The sequence below is a fragment of the Rhyacophila brunnea genome, unplaced genomic scaffold, assembly GCF_057557595.1.
Source record: "Rhyacophila brunnea isolate RB1 unplaced genomic scaffold, BYU_Rbru_1.0 scaffold_21, whole genome shotgun sequence".
NCBI lineage: Eukaryota > Metazoa > Arthropoda > Insecta > Trichoptera > Rhyacophilidae > Rhyacophila > Rhyacophila brunnea.
The window spans coordinates 11,959,560-11,980,832 of NW_028232871.1; the positions used below are offsets into that span (position 1 = coordinate 11,959,560).

Sequence of the window (21,273 nt, forward strand, 5' to 3'; positions counted from 1 at the left end):
TCTGGAAACTTATAATACAGAAATATACCTATGGGTTAGCAAATTTTCTGTCCTAACCATTCGTTGGTATCTATAATCTATATTCGGATGAAAATGTTATCCTGATGTAATGACATTATTAATGGACAACGCACTCAATACAGTAGCTAGCAAGTAAATTCGCGCATAGCGACATTCGCACATGTATAGGTAGACGTCACGCAATTTCCAATATGCGATATGACGCATCGGGAATTTATAGCAATATTACCTTTATTGTAATGGCGTTAGCACAGTGTTTCTAGTGTCAATGTTCATTTGAGCGAACCCGTTCAAACCGAACCATTCGGCAGACCGACAAAAAGCATCGGGAATTTATAGCAATATCACCTTTATTGTTAAGGCGTTTGAACAGATTATGCCATTATGCCAGACCCGACAAAAAAGTGAGTGTCATTTTTTTTCCAGATACTTCGTCCATATTACTTAATGTCACTGTCCTGATGTCATATTATATTTTAATGTCTGAATTTTATTAGATGGTTAGTTTAGATTTTCCATTATGGCAACCCTAATGAACAATGAATGAAAACCACACACACAGATTAACCGGTGCGATTATCCAGAATCGCCGGATGCTGTAAAGAGCCGATTGCAGTAATTCAGATACTCTCAAAGTTTTATATTTTAATTTTAAAAATACATTGTTATTGTTTTCCTGGTATGGTAAAATACTATTAAAATGTTATTATCTTAGTATATTATGCAACTACCATAATATTATTATAACCTCTGGCGAGTGATTGTAATTTCACTGAACTGACTTTTGTGGTGTCAATATCGCCACCGAAGCATTTAAGTCGTATATGACATTGTATTGTAGGTTTTTAGATTCATTTATTCGGTGACGTCCCGTGGGGGTAGGCAGATTGAGCGTCGCTTGGGGGCGGCAGTTACTCGAAGGGCGGCAAATCGAGGAAAATCATTTGGAATATATAGAAATAGGTAAGTACCTTAACTTAGTAACAACGAAAATATCTTTCCATTAAAAAAATCAGCTCACTGGTTTTGTCGGGTTCGCGATATCTAGTTTACTTCCGTTGTTCTTCGACGTCCTTGGTGACCAGAAACGACACGTGCAGATTTGCGAATAATAAAATTACTCTGATATTTGGTTAGTAATGTATCCATACAACGCATTTCTTAGATATTGGACTCATGTAAGGATGATAAAAATAATGTATGTGAATAAAAATGAGGCGGCATTTTGGCGCTGCTTAGGGGCGGCATTTTATCTAGGGACGTCACTGCATTTATTTATTAGCCATCTCCAGGAAACGGATTAACTCCAATGCCACTTGACAGTATGTATCTTTCGACGCAGTTTCCTCTTCAGTTCATACCTTCCAACTTACTCTCTTCTTCTTTATTGTCCGTTTGGTACAGTGTTATCGGCTATTCGATATTACTTCATCTCTTTTCTTTTGTCACAATTCCCAGCATGCATTTCTTCTCGAATAGGTAGGTACACTTTCCATGTTTCAAAGCAAACAAAGTGTTGGATAATGACTCACAACAAAATCGGTTAACTACTTTAATGTACGGAGTACTGTGAGCTATTATATTACACTATTTTATGGAGATTTCAAGCTTTTTCTTCTTCTTCTTTTGGTGCCATCTGTTATCGAAGGTTGGTGACCAACTTGCAGTACACTTTCTTATCTTAGGCCATTCGTATCAAATCCCAACGCCTTGGACATAGATCTACCTACGGTGGCGTAGCCAAGAGAATCCTTCTATCAACGCGTATACCGCCTTCTATCTTTATCTGCATTATAAATTGGCATACATCATAATTCTCATTGGGAAAAGCATGGCAAGATCTTTTTGATTTAAGCGCAATATATACCTATGGAATATTACTTACCGCTGTAAGATTAAAATAAAGCTTTACTTTTAATATTGCTATGCAGCATGTCTAAATGATAGGACAACGCAAAGCGGACAAAACAAATGGAAACTAACGATACTAATCATGAAGGCCGTTAGACTATACATACAAGATTCCGGAAACGATAGATCGCAGCGAGACGCAGGTGAGAATTAATGCGCGATGTGTCTCTACATGGGGCATGCACGGGTAATTGAAGGATATAACTGACTTACTGAGGACATTCTGCACTCTGTGCCGAGTGCCACAATACTGAGAGTGTGTTAAATTCTATTAAATTATGGCTTCTAATTATTCGGTAAGTATAAATTTTCAAAAATAGGAAGTATCTTAATAAAAGTATTTTATTAATTTTTGGGAATAATTTAAAATCAGCAGGAAGTAAAAAATGCTCAATGGTAAGTATTCAAATAATATATGAGAAAGTATTTAAATAAGCACAGGGAATTATTAAAATGTTTAATGTCAAGTATAAATATTTGTGTGTCAGAATAGATTAAAATTTGGGCAGAAATAATTTAATTGGCCGCTTTTTTAAATTTTCTAGGATAGTATTCTTCTCTGTCATTCCAACCAGGGTTATAACATAGACTAATATTCGAGTTTGTTGTATCATAGACTACTACCATAATCGTCTATGGTTATGCTGTACCTTGACAGATGACAGTTGACTTCCTCAGCACTAGAAATCTAGAATAGTATTTTTTCTTTCTATTATAATGAATGTATCTAAAAAAAATGGCTCAATAATTCAATGTGGATCTTCTGAGCAGGTTTCTTAAGAAATTCGTTCTAGCCATCAGCTGTAACTGTTGGTTCTATGCTCTGGGTACAACAAAATTAGTTTGTAATCAATTATTAATGTTTATTAGAAACTGTTTTCAGTAGGTATCTACACTGGGCTAATGACCATTGAAAATAGATGCTCCATTATAGAATTATGTCGTATGCCTAGTGTGTATTATAATATATTTTTAACATTTAAAAAAATAAGAAGACAGGTAGGTAGGTACACCAGATGTGTCTATTATAGGTTTATTTTTGATATAAAAATAAAGAATAAGGCAGACTTCAGTTGTTTACAAAAAAAAAATACATGGCAACTTGAAGGGTCGCTTGGCTTGTCGTGTCAACGGTGAACGGTGTGACCAGGTTATTGTAAATTTTATAAAAATATATCAATATTTTCCCCACAGCAAAAAATGCCTAGCCATTGTCGATCAATGGACATTCCTTTTATTTGTAAATAAAATTATTTAGTATAATTTATCGATATCCGTAATTTTGATATATGGAATAAGTAATAGGTATGTTTCAATTGTCTCGACATTAAAAGGTTCGTTATCTAAAAGATTTATACTAATATAAATTGTTTTATAATCGACATGCAAACCAGAAAGTAGGTAGCTATTTTATTTGAATTAATACTAATATCACATAAACTCATTCGATTATCGATTTATTAGTTCGATCAATCATATTAGGTATTTTAATCTCATTCAAAATGTATGAAAAATTTGGTTGAATGAATAATATTTCACAATATAACATTTTTTATCAAATTTAACCTTAAAATGAGGTATTATTTTTCATTATTACTTTCTTTAAAAATATTTAAGTAAGTATATTAGATATAGGTTGAAATAGTCCATTAACTATCACTTAACTTTAAGCTCATTAGTTATTTTGCACGTAATTTCAATTGAAGACAAGTTATTCATAATCGTTTCGATAGAATTAATTTGTGAAACAGGTTATTTCAATTAGATAATAATAGCTTAATAGGTATATTTTTAATTTCCATAATATTTATAAACCGTCAAATACCACTAAATTATTATAATTTGGGTTTAAAGTTATCGGAATTGAGGTTATCTTCTGTCATCTGTGTGATGTGCTCATATAATTATTGCTCTTTTGGTGCACCTTCGATTACTTCTTAGTTGGTGTTCTTTTAAGAATCACAATAATGGTGATTTGTACCGAATATTCATGAATTTGGCGTGCGAGCATAGACAAATATCCCTTACGTGCGAGATGGTAACCCTAAATTGCTACGCGTCCCATATAAAATTGTTTACTTGTCAAATTATCATAATAATAATGGATATATGTTTTATCTACTGACACGCGTAATTTAAATAATTATTTTTTAGTTTTACAACCGATTTTTTAATATTATTACTTCCTCAAACATTTATTAACCCTCCACACTAAAACTGGCGTCCTAATTCTGACACTTCGAAATAAATACTTACCAATGATTAAAAATTCTGACACTTGGAATTTAAAAACTTTTCAAAATTGTCTATTAATACTTCCTTCAAAAATACACGCCTTAAATTATTATCTAAATTACAAATAATGTAAGTTACAATCTCGTCATGCATTTTGTCTGTGTCCATGATATCAAGTACAAGGAGTTAATTAGGTAAAGGGCAAATTTGCCCATAGTCCATGGCGCATCGATCTCAGTGTGGCTTTGGCAAATGAATCTCAGAGTATGAATGAAAGATTTACTGCAAATTAACTCGAAATACAAATTTAACCGGTAAGCCTTGGAAACCCTTTCCCACAGAGGGTTGAAGCGGAGCCTTTTTTGAGTTGCTCCGCTCCGGGACTTACTACTTGCTCCAGCTCCGCTCCTGGTAGAAAGTTTTAATAAATATTATATCTATACAAACGCTAAAAAATAATCGTCATTTTAATTATTTAATTATTAACAAAATTCCGACACCAAATTATCTCTCATTATTTACCACTTCTATCAAAAAAGTGAGGTTATTTATCACTCGGTTGCTGTATTTCAAATAATTCCACTGTGCAACATGCCAAAATATACTATTTTCGTTGGATTTTAGGACTAAACTTAAATAATAAAAAAAAACATCCGGAGCAGTGGAGCACTACAAATTTTCGGTGCTCCGGCTCCGCTCATGCTGCGGTTAAAACCTTGTTGCTCCGTGCTCCTGCTCCGAGCTCCGCTCCTGCTATATTTCCAGAAAAATATCTAGAAGAATACACGGTAAATTAGAATTTATGTAATGCCTTTACGTACATGATGATGTGATAGACGATGCGGTTATTTATATCGCGAGCCCCATGTTTAGCATCGCCGATGACACCACACCTGTCCACCCAGCACTGGCCAATAAACGATCGCCCAACAGACTTCAGGGTTTCATCCAACAAACAGAGAAATTATTTTTATTATAATAATTCAGTCAGTAGGCTTCACCTCGACCTATGTGATATCGCCGTCCATTCTAGTGTGATTGTTTTTTTTATTATTTAACTTGATTAAAAATAAAAATTAACTTTAGAAAGTATTAACATGTCTGTGGTAAAAATAATTGTGATATGTTTGGTGTCATTTGTTTGTTCTGGCGATGGAACTTCAAGTCAACGAGGTAAAAAAAAGCAGACATTTTTTGTCATTTTTTATTTTTTTATCACGTTTTTCTTAGCTATCCAGTACAAGCCTTCAATCGATTTTTAACTAACTTCTCGACTAGCTAGACATTTGAAACTTTTGGAATATATCAGAACACGATGCCAATGCATTCTTTTAATACTTTTAGCCATCTTTAAGTAGAATTGAAATCATTTTCAGTTAATTCTGTTTTGTATGAAAAGTTATTTCGGAAGAAATCCGTAATCCAATCCACTATTATTAGTTGCTAAGGGGGTGGTCTTAGCAACTAAATTATTAATATATACGTGCGTTACTATGGAAATCAAAATTACATTTCAGTATTCTATATTTGTTTGTTTGTTGCAAATTAGCAAAAAAATGATTTGTTGACAATTGCTTTATTTGTCCTAAATTATTAATACATAGAATTGTCAAGTTTATATGATTCAACAGAAAATTTCAAAACGTGGTTAGTATATAAAAAGTTCTTTTTATCTTGTAATTATTTTGTCTTTTATTACAAACTATTATAGTATACAGAGTAAATAGGTACAGTAAGGATAGCGATGCGTTGATCGAGTGAGTTAAACGGACAATATTTTAAGAAACTATTAAACACCGTATATTTTCAATTTTCATTTCAATTTAATTTATTTATATTGTGGACATTACAAATTATAAGTTTAAGACGTTGACAACATGACATGAAACAATATTATAAAGAAGGAAAAAATGTGATAACACAATTTTACATATATAATAGAAGTTCAAAGAAATTCACCGAGTTTGCTAAGAAGACCTTATTTTAAGAATTTATAGAATTGCGTCCACCACGAATAGAATCACCACCCGAAGCAATATGGTTGAACATAGTTATCGCCCTCCCAATCGGCATTACCAGTGGCAGGTTGGTTCTGCACCTTGGGAGAATAAACAAATGATGCTCTATATTTCTAAGATAGTTATCAGGGGCACACAGGTCATCACTGCCCCGAATGGCAGAGTTCTCATCTATGTATACCTCGTATAAGTCGAAAATTACGTAGCAAAATAAAGATCTCTTCTAAATTGCAGACTGCAGTATGTAATCATTCCTAAGAGAAACTCAGTTGGATAAAGCCAAGGATAGTATCCATACAATTTAAATTCATCCCAAGATATTTAGTTGTACATGGTTTATTTTCTTTCGTTTTTTTCATGCATCTTGAATATTAGATTAGTTCTAGAAACTACATCTGATCAACTAACTACCGATATTTTCTTTGCTGCATCCATACCAATCACGGTGGTTTAAGGCTATACCTCAGCTGAGGCATGGTATAAAAAGATCGTGACTAGGCGATGCGCAGATTGCGGGTCGCGGGTGCAAATGATACAAATAAGATACATGCAAATGATGAACCGAACGAAATATAATTTGTCATAAAAATTCAACATGCGTCCTTTTTGTTGTTTATTATTATATTCGTAATAATAATAGTATATTCATTGACATGTTTCCTTTTTCGCATTATACATTTGGAACGTTTTTAAGTGATCTTTACACGATTTAAGAATATTTTCATCCGACTCCATCACAAAAGAAATTGACGTGCGAACAGGGGCCTTATGTTAGAACTTGCGAGTTGTAGTCGCCCGGTCGACATGACGTCATATGACATCATTGTGACGTACTACCGGAGTGATACTAGCATTCGAGAAAATAACGCTGCTAAAATAGTGGCGTTATCCATTGTCCCCATACACAAATAGGTGTTTCAGCATAATAATATCTATGGTGAGCCGTGTGCGTTGGACGGCTTGCCTCGAGCGTGTATTGGCTGACGTCACAATTACGTCATGTCGTCGGGTGACTTCATATTACGAGTTAGAACATAGGGCTGCTCTCCGAATAGAAACGCGCCTCAACGCGGCCGAAATTTCGTTCCACATAGTGTTGAAAATTATTTGCCGTTTCACTTATGTACGCTCCATGATTGATGATGACTTAAGAGTCACAAAATACAGCATCCTCTGCTATGGTCATCTTTGATTTTTCCTTGGATGATAATTGAAGAATCCTGTACTTTTGTCCTATCGTTATATGGCCGAAGTACTGTAGTTTTCTGGTTTTGATTACTATGCCGAACCTATCGGTACTTTCCCATTCGATTGAAAACGTCAATGTTAATAATTGTCACCCGGTTAGTCCAAGGAATTTTGAAGGTCCATCTATATACTATATACGAGTAGCAAAAGGTGGAGGTAGGCTCTTAAGATCCGCCATAAATAGTGCACGTTACACTTTGTTAGTCACCCGTATTTGTTTTTATTGACTATCTAACTAAGAGAACAATTTACAGATGGTATTGGTTAGTGTTTAAAAATTAGGTAAACCCTGCTTAAACCAAACCATAATAGTTTTGAATTGTGCACACTTTTTTATTCATAATTATTTAACATACTTACATAATTCTGAAAACACTAATGAGAAAATATAGCCAATAGAAAAAATCTTTTTTCGAAAAAATAAGACACCCGGCTGGACGCATTCGGAATCATTTATTTATTTATTTATTTAAGAAAACAAAACATTGTAGACATAAAAAATCTAAATTTAAAACGTTCACAATATGAGATTTACATTATAACAAATATTACCCTCACAAGAGAGAAGAAGAACATATAAAAGAATTACCTATACAGATAAATAAAATTTCGAAAACAAAATTCACTTCACACTTCACTGAAAATGTATATGTCTTTATGGAGCGCATTGGCTAGTCTTGCACCCCTCGCTAATAGGGCCTGATAGGCTTGATACGAGGAAACAGTCCCGATTCAGAACATATCACGTAAGTAATTGATATATGAAGCACTGATCGCGACCATCTTTTGTGGTAGCTAAGTAACATGGGACCCTCGCTATATTGGATAATTTAATAGTCAGGAAACAGACTAAAAATAATTATAAAATATAATTCTACAGTAGTATTATCATTTAATTATGAAGGTATGTGAATTTTTATATTATATGTAATATTATGGCACAATAACATATTTTAAAGTGTTATAGTATTAGTGTATTAAAATAGGGGCGAATTGTTTACTATCAAATATAATTTTTGATGTGTGTTTATCTTATCACTTAGCTGGTCGACCCGTCACGCGGGAAAGTGATTCATTCTTGCCTACATTTATTAAAATATTTTCTGATTAACTAATCTAATCTGATTTCCAATTTGTATACGCGTGCACACTTAATTATATCCTTATCATTTTGATTTAAAAAAAATAATAACGCTGTACAAGTTATATTAAATCTATGGTTGTACATCTAAATCATGGACGATTACGTCAATATGGCTGATGTAATTCTCATAATTCGTTATATTTTTCATTATAATAGAATAGAGATATAGGAAAAACCCTGAAATAGGACAATACTAATCATAATTATCTACATATATCTATAACATCACGTAGGTCTCGTTATAAAATTATAAATTATAAATACAAACCTAGTAAAACGAACACACATAAACATTTTATATTTTATAATAATGAATGCTTTCACAATTTGTTTGACAAAATAGTCAGTAGTGCACCGTAATAATATTAAATTTCCCTTAATTATATCTTTTTTATATTATTAGAAAATTTCTCTCGTTTAGTTATAATGTATTGTAATCAATGCATGGACATCCGCTGCCTGGTGTAGACATAGCCTTTTATTACACATTATCATTTTTAATTGTCTCTTTCCCGTCGCAATATCTCCGTTATTTTTAATAATTTACTAAGTGTTAGCATTCACAAGGGTTGTCCAGCATGTTTACACAAGATTTGTATTATACAAATGTTCAAAGTCAAAAATGTCAAATAATCTTCAGAGAGATAAGTACAAATATCATTAATTTAATAAGACCAGATAGTTAGAAATGTGTTTTATGATGGATTAAGATTAAAATTAACTAATTTAGTGCTAACAACGAGACTGGCGCGTTTTCAGTAGTTGGCCATTAGATATAATTAACATGATATTTAAATGTGGTTATTAAAAAGTAATTAACTGGTCATTAAAATTTTACTTGCCATTATAATTTCATTGGATTTTGCAGCATTTAGATCAAGTTTATCCAATTGCATACTCTCCAAAACAAGGTCGAGAACCTTTTTTTCACGATTCTTAGTCCAATTTCGAACTTAATCACCTTTGAGTCTTAAAATATCGTTAAAAATTTAGGGCGATATGAAGTTAGTGAATGATTAATTTGAGGTTATCTCACTATTACCAGTTACATGCATTTGTGTAAAAATTCTAGAATCATAAACAAAAAAACAGTAAGCCAGCGTTTTTAAGCAAAAAACGCAGCAAATTGATAGATGTGCTGTGTTTTTGCTTATGAATCATTATTTACTGTTTTGTTGCTTCGAAAAGCCTAACATTTTTTCAAAAGTAACGAACACATTATGATGATTTGTATATTAAAATAAATGATTTTCTGTTTATTTTGTTATGTAATTATGTTCAGAATTTTATCTAGTATGTCACCTCATACTTACTTTAATTTTTCATTTTTTCCCATTAGCTGTGTTTTTGCTTATGGGGTCAGTATAGTACCTTCTTGCTTTTCTCTCTATCACCCGGCACGTTTCCACACCCTTTATGTATGCGTAACGAACATTAGGCACTCTTCTAATTTGCGCCGAAAGTGTCCCAAACGCAACTTCCCAAGACCTTGGTTGGCGTGCACTAGAGTGTGCGTAATTCCTACTTCGATATAATGTATCACGGTCAATTCTCGATGAGAAAAGATCTTTTCGCTCACCGTAAAATGCCGCAAACTTTTGAAGTCTGAGAAATTTTCCCTCGTCGATACAAAATCGCAATGGCCGTCCGGTCCAACTGAAGGGTCGGACCGACTTGAGAAGCTCTTCCCTTTCAACCGACATTTGGGGACACTCCCAGAGGATGTGATCGGCATCCTGCAATTCGCCACATAAGCAAGTCGGAGATTTTATTAGGCCAAGTTGACAGAGCTTGGAGGCAAAACCACAGTGTCCGGTCAAGTACTGAAAAGTCCAATTGTATAGTACTGATAAAGGGTGGAGATTGGCTATTAAGATCCGACATAAATAGTGCACACTAAGCTTTGTCAGTGCAACGTAATTATTTTCATTGAACTAAAACAACAATTATTTGCAGGTAGTGTTAGTGAGTTTTTAATAATTAATTAAACGTAAACCAAGCCATAAAAGATAATAGTCTTTGCCATTAAATCATACATAATTTTAGATATTTTATCTGACCATGTCCGATCCTAATAGGATCATATGGGCCTCCACAGAGTGGAGGTTTATTATTAAGAGATTTTGTTTTTACGAGAAATGGACGTCAGCCACTTGCTCAACCTTTAAGGTCCATACTCTGACTAATACACAAACTGAAAAACAATATGTGTACTTGCCAGACCCATGATTCGAACCTTCGACCCACGACGATATAGGCCGACGCTTAAGCCGCGCGGTCTACGTGGGCACAGATATTTTATAGATAGAATAATATTTTTTTATCTATTATGGATTGATTTGGGTAAAGCTTCCTGAATTTTAAAAAACTAACCAACACCATCTATAATACATGATCTTAATTCAACAATAATAAATAAATATGCACCATTTTTGTCAGCTGGTTTGGTTTAGGCAGGCTATATTTGATTTTTAAAACTAGCCAACACTATCTAAAATTATAGTATTAGTCCGATGAAAACAAAATATACGTGTGAATGAGAATGTTTAGTGTTCACTATTTGTGTCGGATCTTAACAGCCTACATCCGCGCTTCGCCGCTGTGTATAGTATACGAAATGGATATCCACAAATTAGTGTAGTATATCAGCTGTACTTCATTTTAAACTCTATAGTTGAATCTATAGCATCAACTGGGAATATCGCGTTGTCCTTCATTTCTTTGGGTGAATACTCCACCAGCCACCTACCAAAGGCGTCTAGCGGAAAAATACGAAGCTTGTAGTCATAATTATGGGTTTTTGGGTTTTCATTGTGTATTTCTACATTCTTTTCTCGACGTTTCTCATTCTCATCTCTTGAGAATGGCTTTTGCAAAGAGCTCGAAACATCGAAGAAGGTAGAAGTACACACGGTGAAAATACGATTACAAAAATAACCGTGAAAGTCTCAAACAATATAAATAACGAACTTTTAACCATACTAACATTATATTTGATATAAACAAAAACGATTTCAAGTCACTTTCCATAAAAATCGATGGTTTTAAAAGTAAATTAAAAAATATATTATTAAAACTATGAATTAGTCAAAAATATTTTCTATACATTAGAGAACATTTAAATTTTAATAATAAATATGACAATAAAATAATATGTACATAATAATAAGTGGAATTCTATAACATAATGGAGGGGAGAGAATTTATTTACTGTTATATAATTACATGGGTACAATCGGTACAATATAATAAATACAATTATTACAATGCGATGAGATGTGTTTTTACCGAGAAGTTATGTTGGACTTACATTCCCAATCAATTATTGTGATCCACTATTTATCGACATAGTCACAATAAGAATCTTGAAAAGAATATTTAGGAAATAATTATAATTGAGTCAGCTATTTTATATCTATTTTGCGATAATTGGATATTGGCTGACTATAATATAGGAAACGGATAGTAAGGAAATCATAATTTCCGTCAGCTATTTTTAATCCCCCGATCTATATGCTGAGACGGCTTTGATTATGTATTCCCACAGTTTTAATGTTTTTAGATATGTATTTATTAATTAAAATACTTTAAAATGTAAATTAAGTATCAACAAAAAATGTCTCAAATTGCAAGCTTCGTATTATCCCGCTAGGTGGTTCAGGTAGGTGGAGTAATCACCTTAATGGCTGTTGGACTGCAATTATTACAGAGTTCAACACGACGTACTACAGTTGTATTACTTACTTAAATTTGTTGATTATCTTAAACCGTTTCCATTACATTTTAAATTGTTTTAATGCTAATTGTTCTACAAGAAAATAACGTAATATATAAAACAATGAAGATATTTAGCTTTTTTATTGAAGGATCGGTGTCCCACCCTGCATTTTCTTTTTAATATGCAATAATAAAGGTAGAGGTTATCTCAAACAAATTATTATTATAGACTTCGATTCCGTAAAAATTATAATAATACACAAAAAAAATGAAAAGAACAGATTTATTTAGTTTTGTTTTGTAACAAAATTAGTGCCCCTACATATATTATGTAAATTAGGTAACTTTTTAAAATAATAAAAAACACATTTATTAATATTACTTCCATATATTGAAACCCTGATAACCATTCATCCACATTTTGAACTTTTGATAGTGTTTTTGAGTTCTGTTCCAACCTCTCTGTCGAACCAAGAAGACGCGTTCTTAACTAAATACTTCTAGAACTGTGTAATCAAATATATGCCGGCTCTCGTAGCGCAGTGCGTAAGGCGCTGGCCTTCTATCCGGGAGCTTCGGGTTCGATACCAGTGATGACACTATATATTTATCTGATTTTCTCAAAGCCTGGGTGTTTGTGATTGTTTGAAATTACTAACAAACCACCTTTATTGTACGTATCTCATAATTTCTACTGTACCTCAATAAATATTTCAGCAAAATAGTGTTCTTCTTGAAGCATTCCCTCCCCAACCAAAAACATTTCACCTCTCTCTTCTACGATTACTCCCTGTATTCGTCCTCAGCCAAATAGCGGTTTCGGTTTGTTACTACAAAATATAGTGGAAACCCTTTAATAGTAGTATCCATATGATATATTTTTGTGTTACGACACTGAAATAAAATATCCATAATATACCTAAGTAAAAGTATGTTTTTAAGAAACATAACCAAACCCTGGAGCCGGTGTACCATTTTTAACTTAATTGAACCGAACGTCATTCGATTATTCCACTGAAACCATGGCCTGAACAAAAACGATGCATAAGTGCGAGTGAGAAAGTATTCGGCACCCTTATAATCTCTGCGACACGCGCTAGAGTAAGGTAAAAGGTTTACAGATCTGGGAGAAGGTTTGCTACGATGTAGCCGGCAAATCTTAGCTTATTGCATAACTAAGCGTCAATAACCGTGTTGCTAAAAATTGCTATTTTTTGTGTTAAACATAAAGTCAGTGGTAGATATTTTTAGTTAATTAAGTAGAAAAGATGGTTCTGTGTATTGTATTAAAATATGGTAGCCGTACTGATAAGCAAGAAGATGGTATTAAGTTTCATAGGTAAGTTGATACATGTTCGTGATAATTTATTTGTATATTATTATATATTTTAATATCAGTGACCTAGTGTTTCTTTAAAATAACTTAAATTATGGATATCCTAACCTAATGGTTGCATTTTGACCGCTTAAAAATACTATATAACGTAAAAAATAGAAAACTAGCGAAATGGTCTATGGTCTCGAACATTTGTAGACGAATGCGTTCGCTCGCCCACGAACCAAGCGCACGGCACGCGGCTTCATTTAGCAATACAACAGGTGGCGTCTAGATGTATCTATAGTCTATGACTGGAACCAAACCAGAAATCGAACTTGTGATACGAAAATGGTGTTTCTAACTGGTCTAATTAAGACATCATTTGAATATCTCTAAAAATTCTCACATTTAATTCAGTTGTGAATGCATAACACCATAAAAATAGAATCATGACAATATTTTCAAATGCTTAGTTGCTAATGAGTCATATAGATCACGTCAGCCGGAATAAATTTTTAATTACGTCAAATAATTAAAATCGCTGCACACAGATTCATTGTGAACCCGAACCTGCGCATTTGTGTTCAGAGAGAGGTCGGTTTGATTAGTGATCCATTACTTTTTACTCTGCGACAAACAGCAATGAATGGAGTTGAGTCTTCATTCCACATAGATGACCATTTTGCCGCGAGATTGACTCATATAAAAATAGTAATTATACAGTTTCCCACGCTTATTAAAAATATATCTTATATCTATTGATTTTTATTATTTTATTTTATGGTTATCTGCAATAAAGTGTTGCTAACTCCCGCCACCACTAATATTCTTTACAGGGCAAGAAAAAAAGCTTTTCGTTAGTAAACAAAACAAGTTGTCTTAAGGGGGTATATGCTCAGCGTAGGTCAAAATGGAGCTTTTATTGCATTTTCAAAGCATAATCCTGGACATTCCTTAAACATTGTAGATAATCTATTTATATAATTTTCAAGCCTTATTATCCTTTATATTTATTTTAAACATTTGATGACTGCATGAAGTATTTTTCTTTTTCTTTCATTTAAAAAAATCTTTTTTTTATAAACGGTACATGTTACATGCACAACATTATTTTTTATAACGTTACATGTTACAACACGCGCGTTATCATGGTCTTACTCCCTACTTTAGTTTTAGTTTGTCAATTTACGGCTACGGCCGTATGTTGTAGCTTAACCACTGAGGAATGCCAAAATAAATGGCGTATTTCAAAAAAACACTACCTTATTCTTAGATCAATAATTATTATAAAGCAATCATTATTCGTAGGATGTTTATCACACTTGTATAGTCAAAAACATTGCTTATGCGTTTAAAAATTAATAAATGTAAAAAACTTAACACCACTGCACATGCATGTACTGAAATATGACTATATTCTAAAACATTAGAGCGAGAGGTTTAAAAGAATACTATTTTATGTAATAAAAATACTTTATGCAGTCATCAAATGTTTAAAATGAATATAAAGGATAATAAGGCTTCAAAATTATATGAATAGATTATCAACAACGTTTAAGGAATGTCCAGGATCATGTTTTGAAAATACAATAAAAGCTCTATTTTGACCTACGCTGAGCATGTCCGCCCTTAATGGGAAAAAATCATCCTTGAAATATATAATATACCCATACCCGAAAGCACGAGTGTGATGAAGTAAAAGATTTTGAGATAAGTATGCCAATCGATTGCTGAAAGCTATACCAACGCAATAAATCACTGAGATTTGTAATATCCCATTTAAAAGAAAAAATTCCATTGTTGCATATATGAAAATCGTCTTTTAACATCAAAACAACAGTGTTATAACTCACCATCAGTTAATAATGGTATACAAAAAATCCTATTATTATCATATATTATAAACCGCAAAAAAAACAAAAAAAAAATATAGTTACCATTTCATTTGTACGACACAAACATTAGTGTTAAATTATTTCGAAACTAACAATTTTGACTTATGTGGTGACATGTTTAACGAACAACTCGCCATTTGATTAAATTATATACGAACACGTCATGTTTCAAGGACAACGGCTAACGAAGAAGTGTCCTACGGCCAACTGCGTACGTACAACTTACATGTAACCCTGTTTTTTCATGTTCTGTTTTATCACCGTTCTGTTTCTTAATGTACTGTTTTGTCCGGTTACCCTTACTACAGCCTCCTACTAATATTTCTGTCACGAATATCATCTGTAAGGGATCTTGGCATTACGTTTGAGAGTAAACTGACATTTATTAGCCATATAGTTACCATTTGTAACAAGGCGCTTAAGGGGGGACATGCTCGTCGAAGGTCGAAATTGAGTTTTTATTGTATTTTCAAACCATGATCCTGGACACTCCTTAAACGTTGTAGATAATCTATTTATATAATTTTGAAGCCTTATTATCCTTTATAGTTATTTTAAACATTTGATGACTGCATGAAGTATTTTTGTTACATAAAATAGTATTCTTTTAAACCTCTCGCTCTAATGTTTTAGAATATAGTCATATTTTGGTACATAACTGTGCAGTGGTGTTAAGATTTTTTACATTTATTAATTTTTAAACGCATTTATAAAACCATAAGTATAATTTATTACCAGATAATTTTTGTAAAATATTCACGATAAAAAATTATTTTGATAATCTCTGTGATCCCAAATTTGACAAGAATTAGGCATTTTATTATTCAAAAAATCGGCAAGATTAACACGTTTGAAGATAATTCTAAAGATACTTATTATAAGCTATGTCTTTGACCATTCAAGTGTGATAAAAATCTTATGAATAATGATTGCTTTATAATAATTATTGACCTAAGAATAAGGTAGTGTTTTTTTGAAATACGCCATTTCTTTTGTCATTCCCTAGTGGTTAAGCTACAACATACGGCCGTAGCCATAAAATGACAAACTATAATTAAAGTAGGGAGTAAAATTATGTTAACGCGCGTGTTTGAACATGTACCTAACTGATTTTTTTTTTTTTTTTTTAAACGGTACATGTTCAAACACGCGCGTCAATATCATTTTACTCCCTATTTCAATTATAGTTTGTCAATTTATGGCTACGGCCGTATGTTGTAGCTTAACCACTGGGGAATGACAAAAGAAATGGCGTATTTCAAAAAAACACTACCTTATTCTTAGGTCAATAATTATTATAAAGCAATCATTATTCATAAGATGTTTATCACACTTGAATGGTCAAAGACATAGCTTATAATAAATATCTTTAGAATCATCTTGAAATGTGTTAATCTTGCCGATTTTTGAATAATAAAATGCCTAATTCTTGTAAAATTTGGGATCACAGAGATTATCAATATAATTTTTTATCGTGAATATTTTACAAAAATTATCTGGTAATAAATTATGCTAATGGTTTTATAAATGCGTTTAAAAATTAATAAATGTAAAAAATCTTAACACCACTGCACAGTTATGTACCGAAATATGACTATATTCTAAAACATTTGAGCGAGAGGTTTAAAAGAATACTATTTTATGTAATAAAAATACTTTATGCAGTCATCAAATATTTAAAATAACTATAAAGGATAATAAGGCTTCAAAATTATATAAATAGATCATCTACAACGTTTAAGGAGTGTCCAGGATCATGGTTTGAAAATACAATAAAAACTCAATTTTGACCTTCGACGAGCATGTCCCTCCTTAAAATGTTGGGCTTCGTCATGCGTACTTCCCGGGTCTTTTCGGATGTTACGGTATTAAAACTTTTATTTAATTCTTTAGTTCGAAGCAGACTTGAGAGTGGGTCTATTGTTTGGGCACCGCATCAGTTGAAGTATGGTCTCATGGTGGAGAGGGTACAGAAGAAATTCTTGAGACTCCTTTACTTGAGGTTGTAGGGATACTATCCGTGGCTTTATCCAACTGACTTTCTCTTAGGCATGCTTAAATACTGCAGTCTGCAATTTAGAAGAAATCTTTATTAAGCTACGTATTTTTTTCGACTTATACGAGGTATAAATGAGAACTCTGCCATTCTGGGCAGTGTTGACCTGTGTGTCCTTGATAACTATCTTAGAAATAGAGACCATCAGTTGTTTATTCTCCCAAGATGCAGAACCAACCTGTCACTGGTAATGCCAATTGGGAGGGCGATAACTATCTTCAACGAAATTTCTTCGGGTGTTGATATATTCTACCTACGTGAAAATGAGTTTAGGTGGACGTTGTTTTATAAATTCTTAAAATAGGGTCTGCTTAACTCATCCGGTGTACTTCCTTGTACCTATCTAATTTATCTACTGATCTATCTCTTTTTTTATGTAATACTGTTTTATATAATATCTTTGTTTCTTAATGTCATCTTGTGAACGTCTTAAACTTATAATTTGTAATGTCCACAATATGTTGAAAAAAAAAATTGAATTGAAAAAAATGGATTGAAATTGAATTGAATTGCCTCCAATCATGTTTTCTAAATTTGCTTCTGTATGTATCAGTCAAAAATTATTCTTTTAAATAAACCGCCAATGGTCAATAGAAATAATTTATTGCGGAAATGGTGTCGTTATCTTTAACACATCTCAATTAAAATAGTTAATTTTATTTTCGCTACCTACCCATTAAGTTGTGCTTTGTGCACGGTTCAACTTTTTAAAGTCATTCTCCAATTTATATTACAATTTAAATATAATAAAAACACTATTTAAATACGTTCATAATCAAATACCTTCTCGTCACTACGACAAGGTGTTTCAGTATTTGGCGAAGAGTCAGTCGTCAGATGGTTACCTGATACACGGTCACAAAGCATTTTGAATTGTGATGCAAATCTTCGGTCACGGTACGGTGATTAAAAACATTTAGGATTTGGGGTCAAAATGCCACGCAAATTTTTGGGAACATTGTTTCAATATACGTGTGTATTATTCTTTTTGCCATGCCGGCGATTCTCAAACTATGAAACTTGGCGATAATAATATAATTTTGTTTATTTATATTAACGCTATACCTCAGTGGCGAACGGTGGAGGTAGGCTATTAAAGTCGCCATAAATAGTGCACTTACTTAACAGTCAAACGTATTTGTTTTCATTGAAATGACTACAATTTCGCGATGGTGTTGGTTAGTTTTTAAAATTCAATTAAACCCTGCGAAACCAAGCCATGATAGATAATAGTCAAAAAATACTGGACTACATATAAAATAATATCTAAAATTGTGCAATTAAATCATAGTTGGATATTTTATAGACATAATAATGTTTTTATCTATTATAGCTTGGTTTAGGCAGGGCTACGCATTGCAATACCGAATGAAAATGTCAAGACCAGTTTTTCGGTATTTCTTATTTAATACCGGTATTTATTAAACATTAAACAAACAGAAGAAGGTGCTTATCAATAAATATAGCTTTTAAAATCTTTTAAAAATATTATTTTATAGCAAAAACCTACATACGTACATTTATTATGTTGACATTTAAAAAAATATTTTGATCATAATTGTAGAACTAGTGATTTTTTACAAATAATTTGAATATATTGATAATTTTAATAAAAGCCCTCAAAAGTTCATCAAGTGCAAATAAGTCCGGCTGCAGGAAAAGCTTCTTAAAATCAACGCTTGTACAGTCATCAATAATTATAGAATAATAATTGAACATTTTTGGCACGGATGTTTTCTATTTCGAAATAATATTATGATAATTCATCGCGACAATTACTTATATAAATATATTTGATGAAATTTGTTTTATTACTTTTTCACCTCTGTTGGATTCACTCAATATATTTGCATTATAGCAGCACATAACTTATAATTCATTTTCAAAAACGTTAACGAGTGTGCTTTCTTAATACTGAAAATTCAGGTATTTTGGATTTTTAAACCCGGTATTTCGGTATTGATAAATACTGAAATACCGGTATTGCAATCCCTAGGCAGGGCTTAATGGATTTAAAAAAAATAACTAAAAATATGTGTAATATGTATTCTTAATCCAACGAAAACCATTAATAAGTATGAATGAAAAAGTGAATATAATTTCCTTCGATACACTTATTCATTTTTTAGTGTTACAATAAATTATTTACAAAAGTGAGAACCATTTCTTTCCATAGTGAAAATCTACCATTTGACAGTTGGGAAACCATCTATTTCCGATGTGAATTTCATCTTTTTAAATGTTTTTGGCGCTTTGTGAAAATTGTCTGTTTAATTGTGGGAATATATTATTATATTCCCCTTAAAAAAAAGAATAATTTTCCCCAACCTCGCTTGGTGTGGCCAGTGTTGCCAACACTTCGTTGACAAAAACATACCAGACGGGGCATTAAAACAAGCTAGTTGGCAGGAAAAAATGCTAGATTTTGTAAAAATACCTACATCCTGCTTAATTCTACCAAGAACGAAGGTCAGTGCCTTTGCTATCGCGTATCGAAAAAAAATCTATACGTGTAAAAATGACACATTTTAACAAAAAATAATTTTTAAAATTGTTTCTTTTCTGTTTAAAGACGAGGGTTTATTTCTTGTAGGACAGACATAGATAATTAAAGAACACACATTTTAGATTAATAATAATGTAAAATTATTATTTTATATACGCGGAGATTCGGAATAATATACGAAAACATTGAACGAAATTGTTTAATCGTGTTTTATTTCTCATTAAAATAGGTACCGACTAGCTGCATCAAGTATCTACTAGTCAGAATATTGATACACATGAAAATAAATAAACTAAATATCTAGCGTTTTTTCAACACATTTAAAGCGACGGATGAGGCGTAAACTCGGGAGATACAGGGTTCGATTTCCCGTCAGGGTGACTTACTTTTTTCAAAAAAGATTTTTTCTATTGGTTATAATATTATACTCTCTCAGAAAGTGTTCTTCAAAATTATATATGTTCAATAATCATAATGATATATTCTTAAATCTTGTGAATTATTCGTTGAATAAAAGAAATTGCTAGTTATAAAATTATTAGCAAGTGCAAGTAGTTACGTCTAAAAAATATTGGAGAAATTCCACGACGTCGGTTAGTAATCAAAGTAATAGTAATATACCTACTTTGATTTAAGAAACAAAAATCGATTGCCAAAGTAGCTTGATTTGGAAAAGCGCTGATGAGTAGGTATTAAAATTTACCAAAAGTTAAAATTTATCGCTATTAGTATGTCACGCCGTAGCATAATGGATAAATGCGACGGATGAGGCGTAAACTCGAGAGATACAGGGTTCGATTCCCCGTCGGGGTGACTTACTTTTTTCAAAAAAGATTTTTTCTATTGGTTATAATATAAATATACTCTCTCAGAAAGTGTTCTTCAAAATTATATATGTACATTTAAAACAGTTGTAGGCACCAAAAAACGCTAGTAACAACGCCATAAGCCAGATGCGTTTTTTGCAAGCTAGATGCCGCTAAATTGCCAACGCTGGTGCGGCACTGCAGGAGGATAAAAGCTTTATGACGTAATGTGACAATGGGATATAACGGTACCCAACCGATAAAGGATTAAACACTCCACATAAAATACTTACATGCAAATAATAGTTAATTGATTTTTTTATACCTGGAAATAATATTAAACTGAAAAACATTTCCGCAATACCATTGCAGTGCAATAATAGTGGTGAAATAGATTA

At 32.3% G+C, this 21,273-nt stretch overlaps 1 protein-coding gene across 1 annotated transcript in view; it reads left to right on the forward strand.

The window, feature by feature from the left end:
• The first annotated feature begins 2,014 nt into the window (after positions 1-2,014).
• LOC147070717 (venom protease) overlaps positions 2,015-21,273 on the forward strand; it is a 37,365-nt gene continuing 18,106 nt past the window's right edge. The window contains exon 1 of the mRNA XM_085949237.1: positions 2,015-2,075. Coding sequence (XP_085805363.1) covers positions 2,015-2,075 — 61 coding nt within the window. The remainder of the gene's footprint in view (positions 2,076-21,273) is intronic.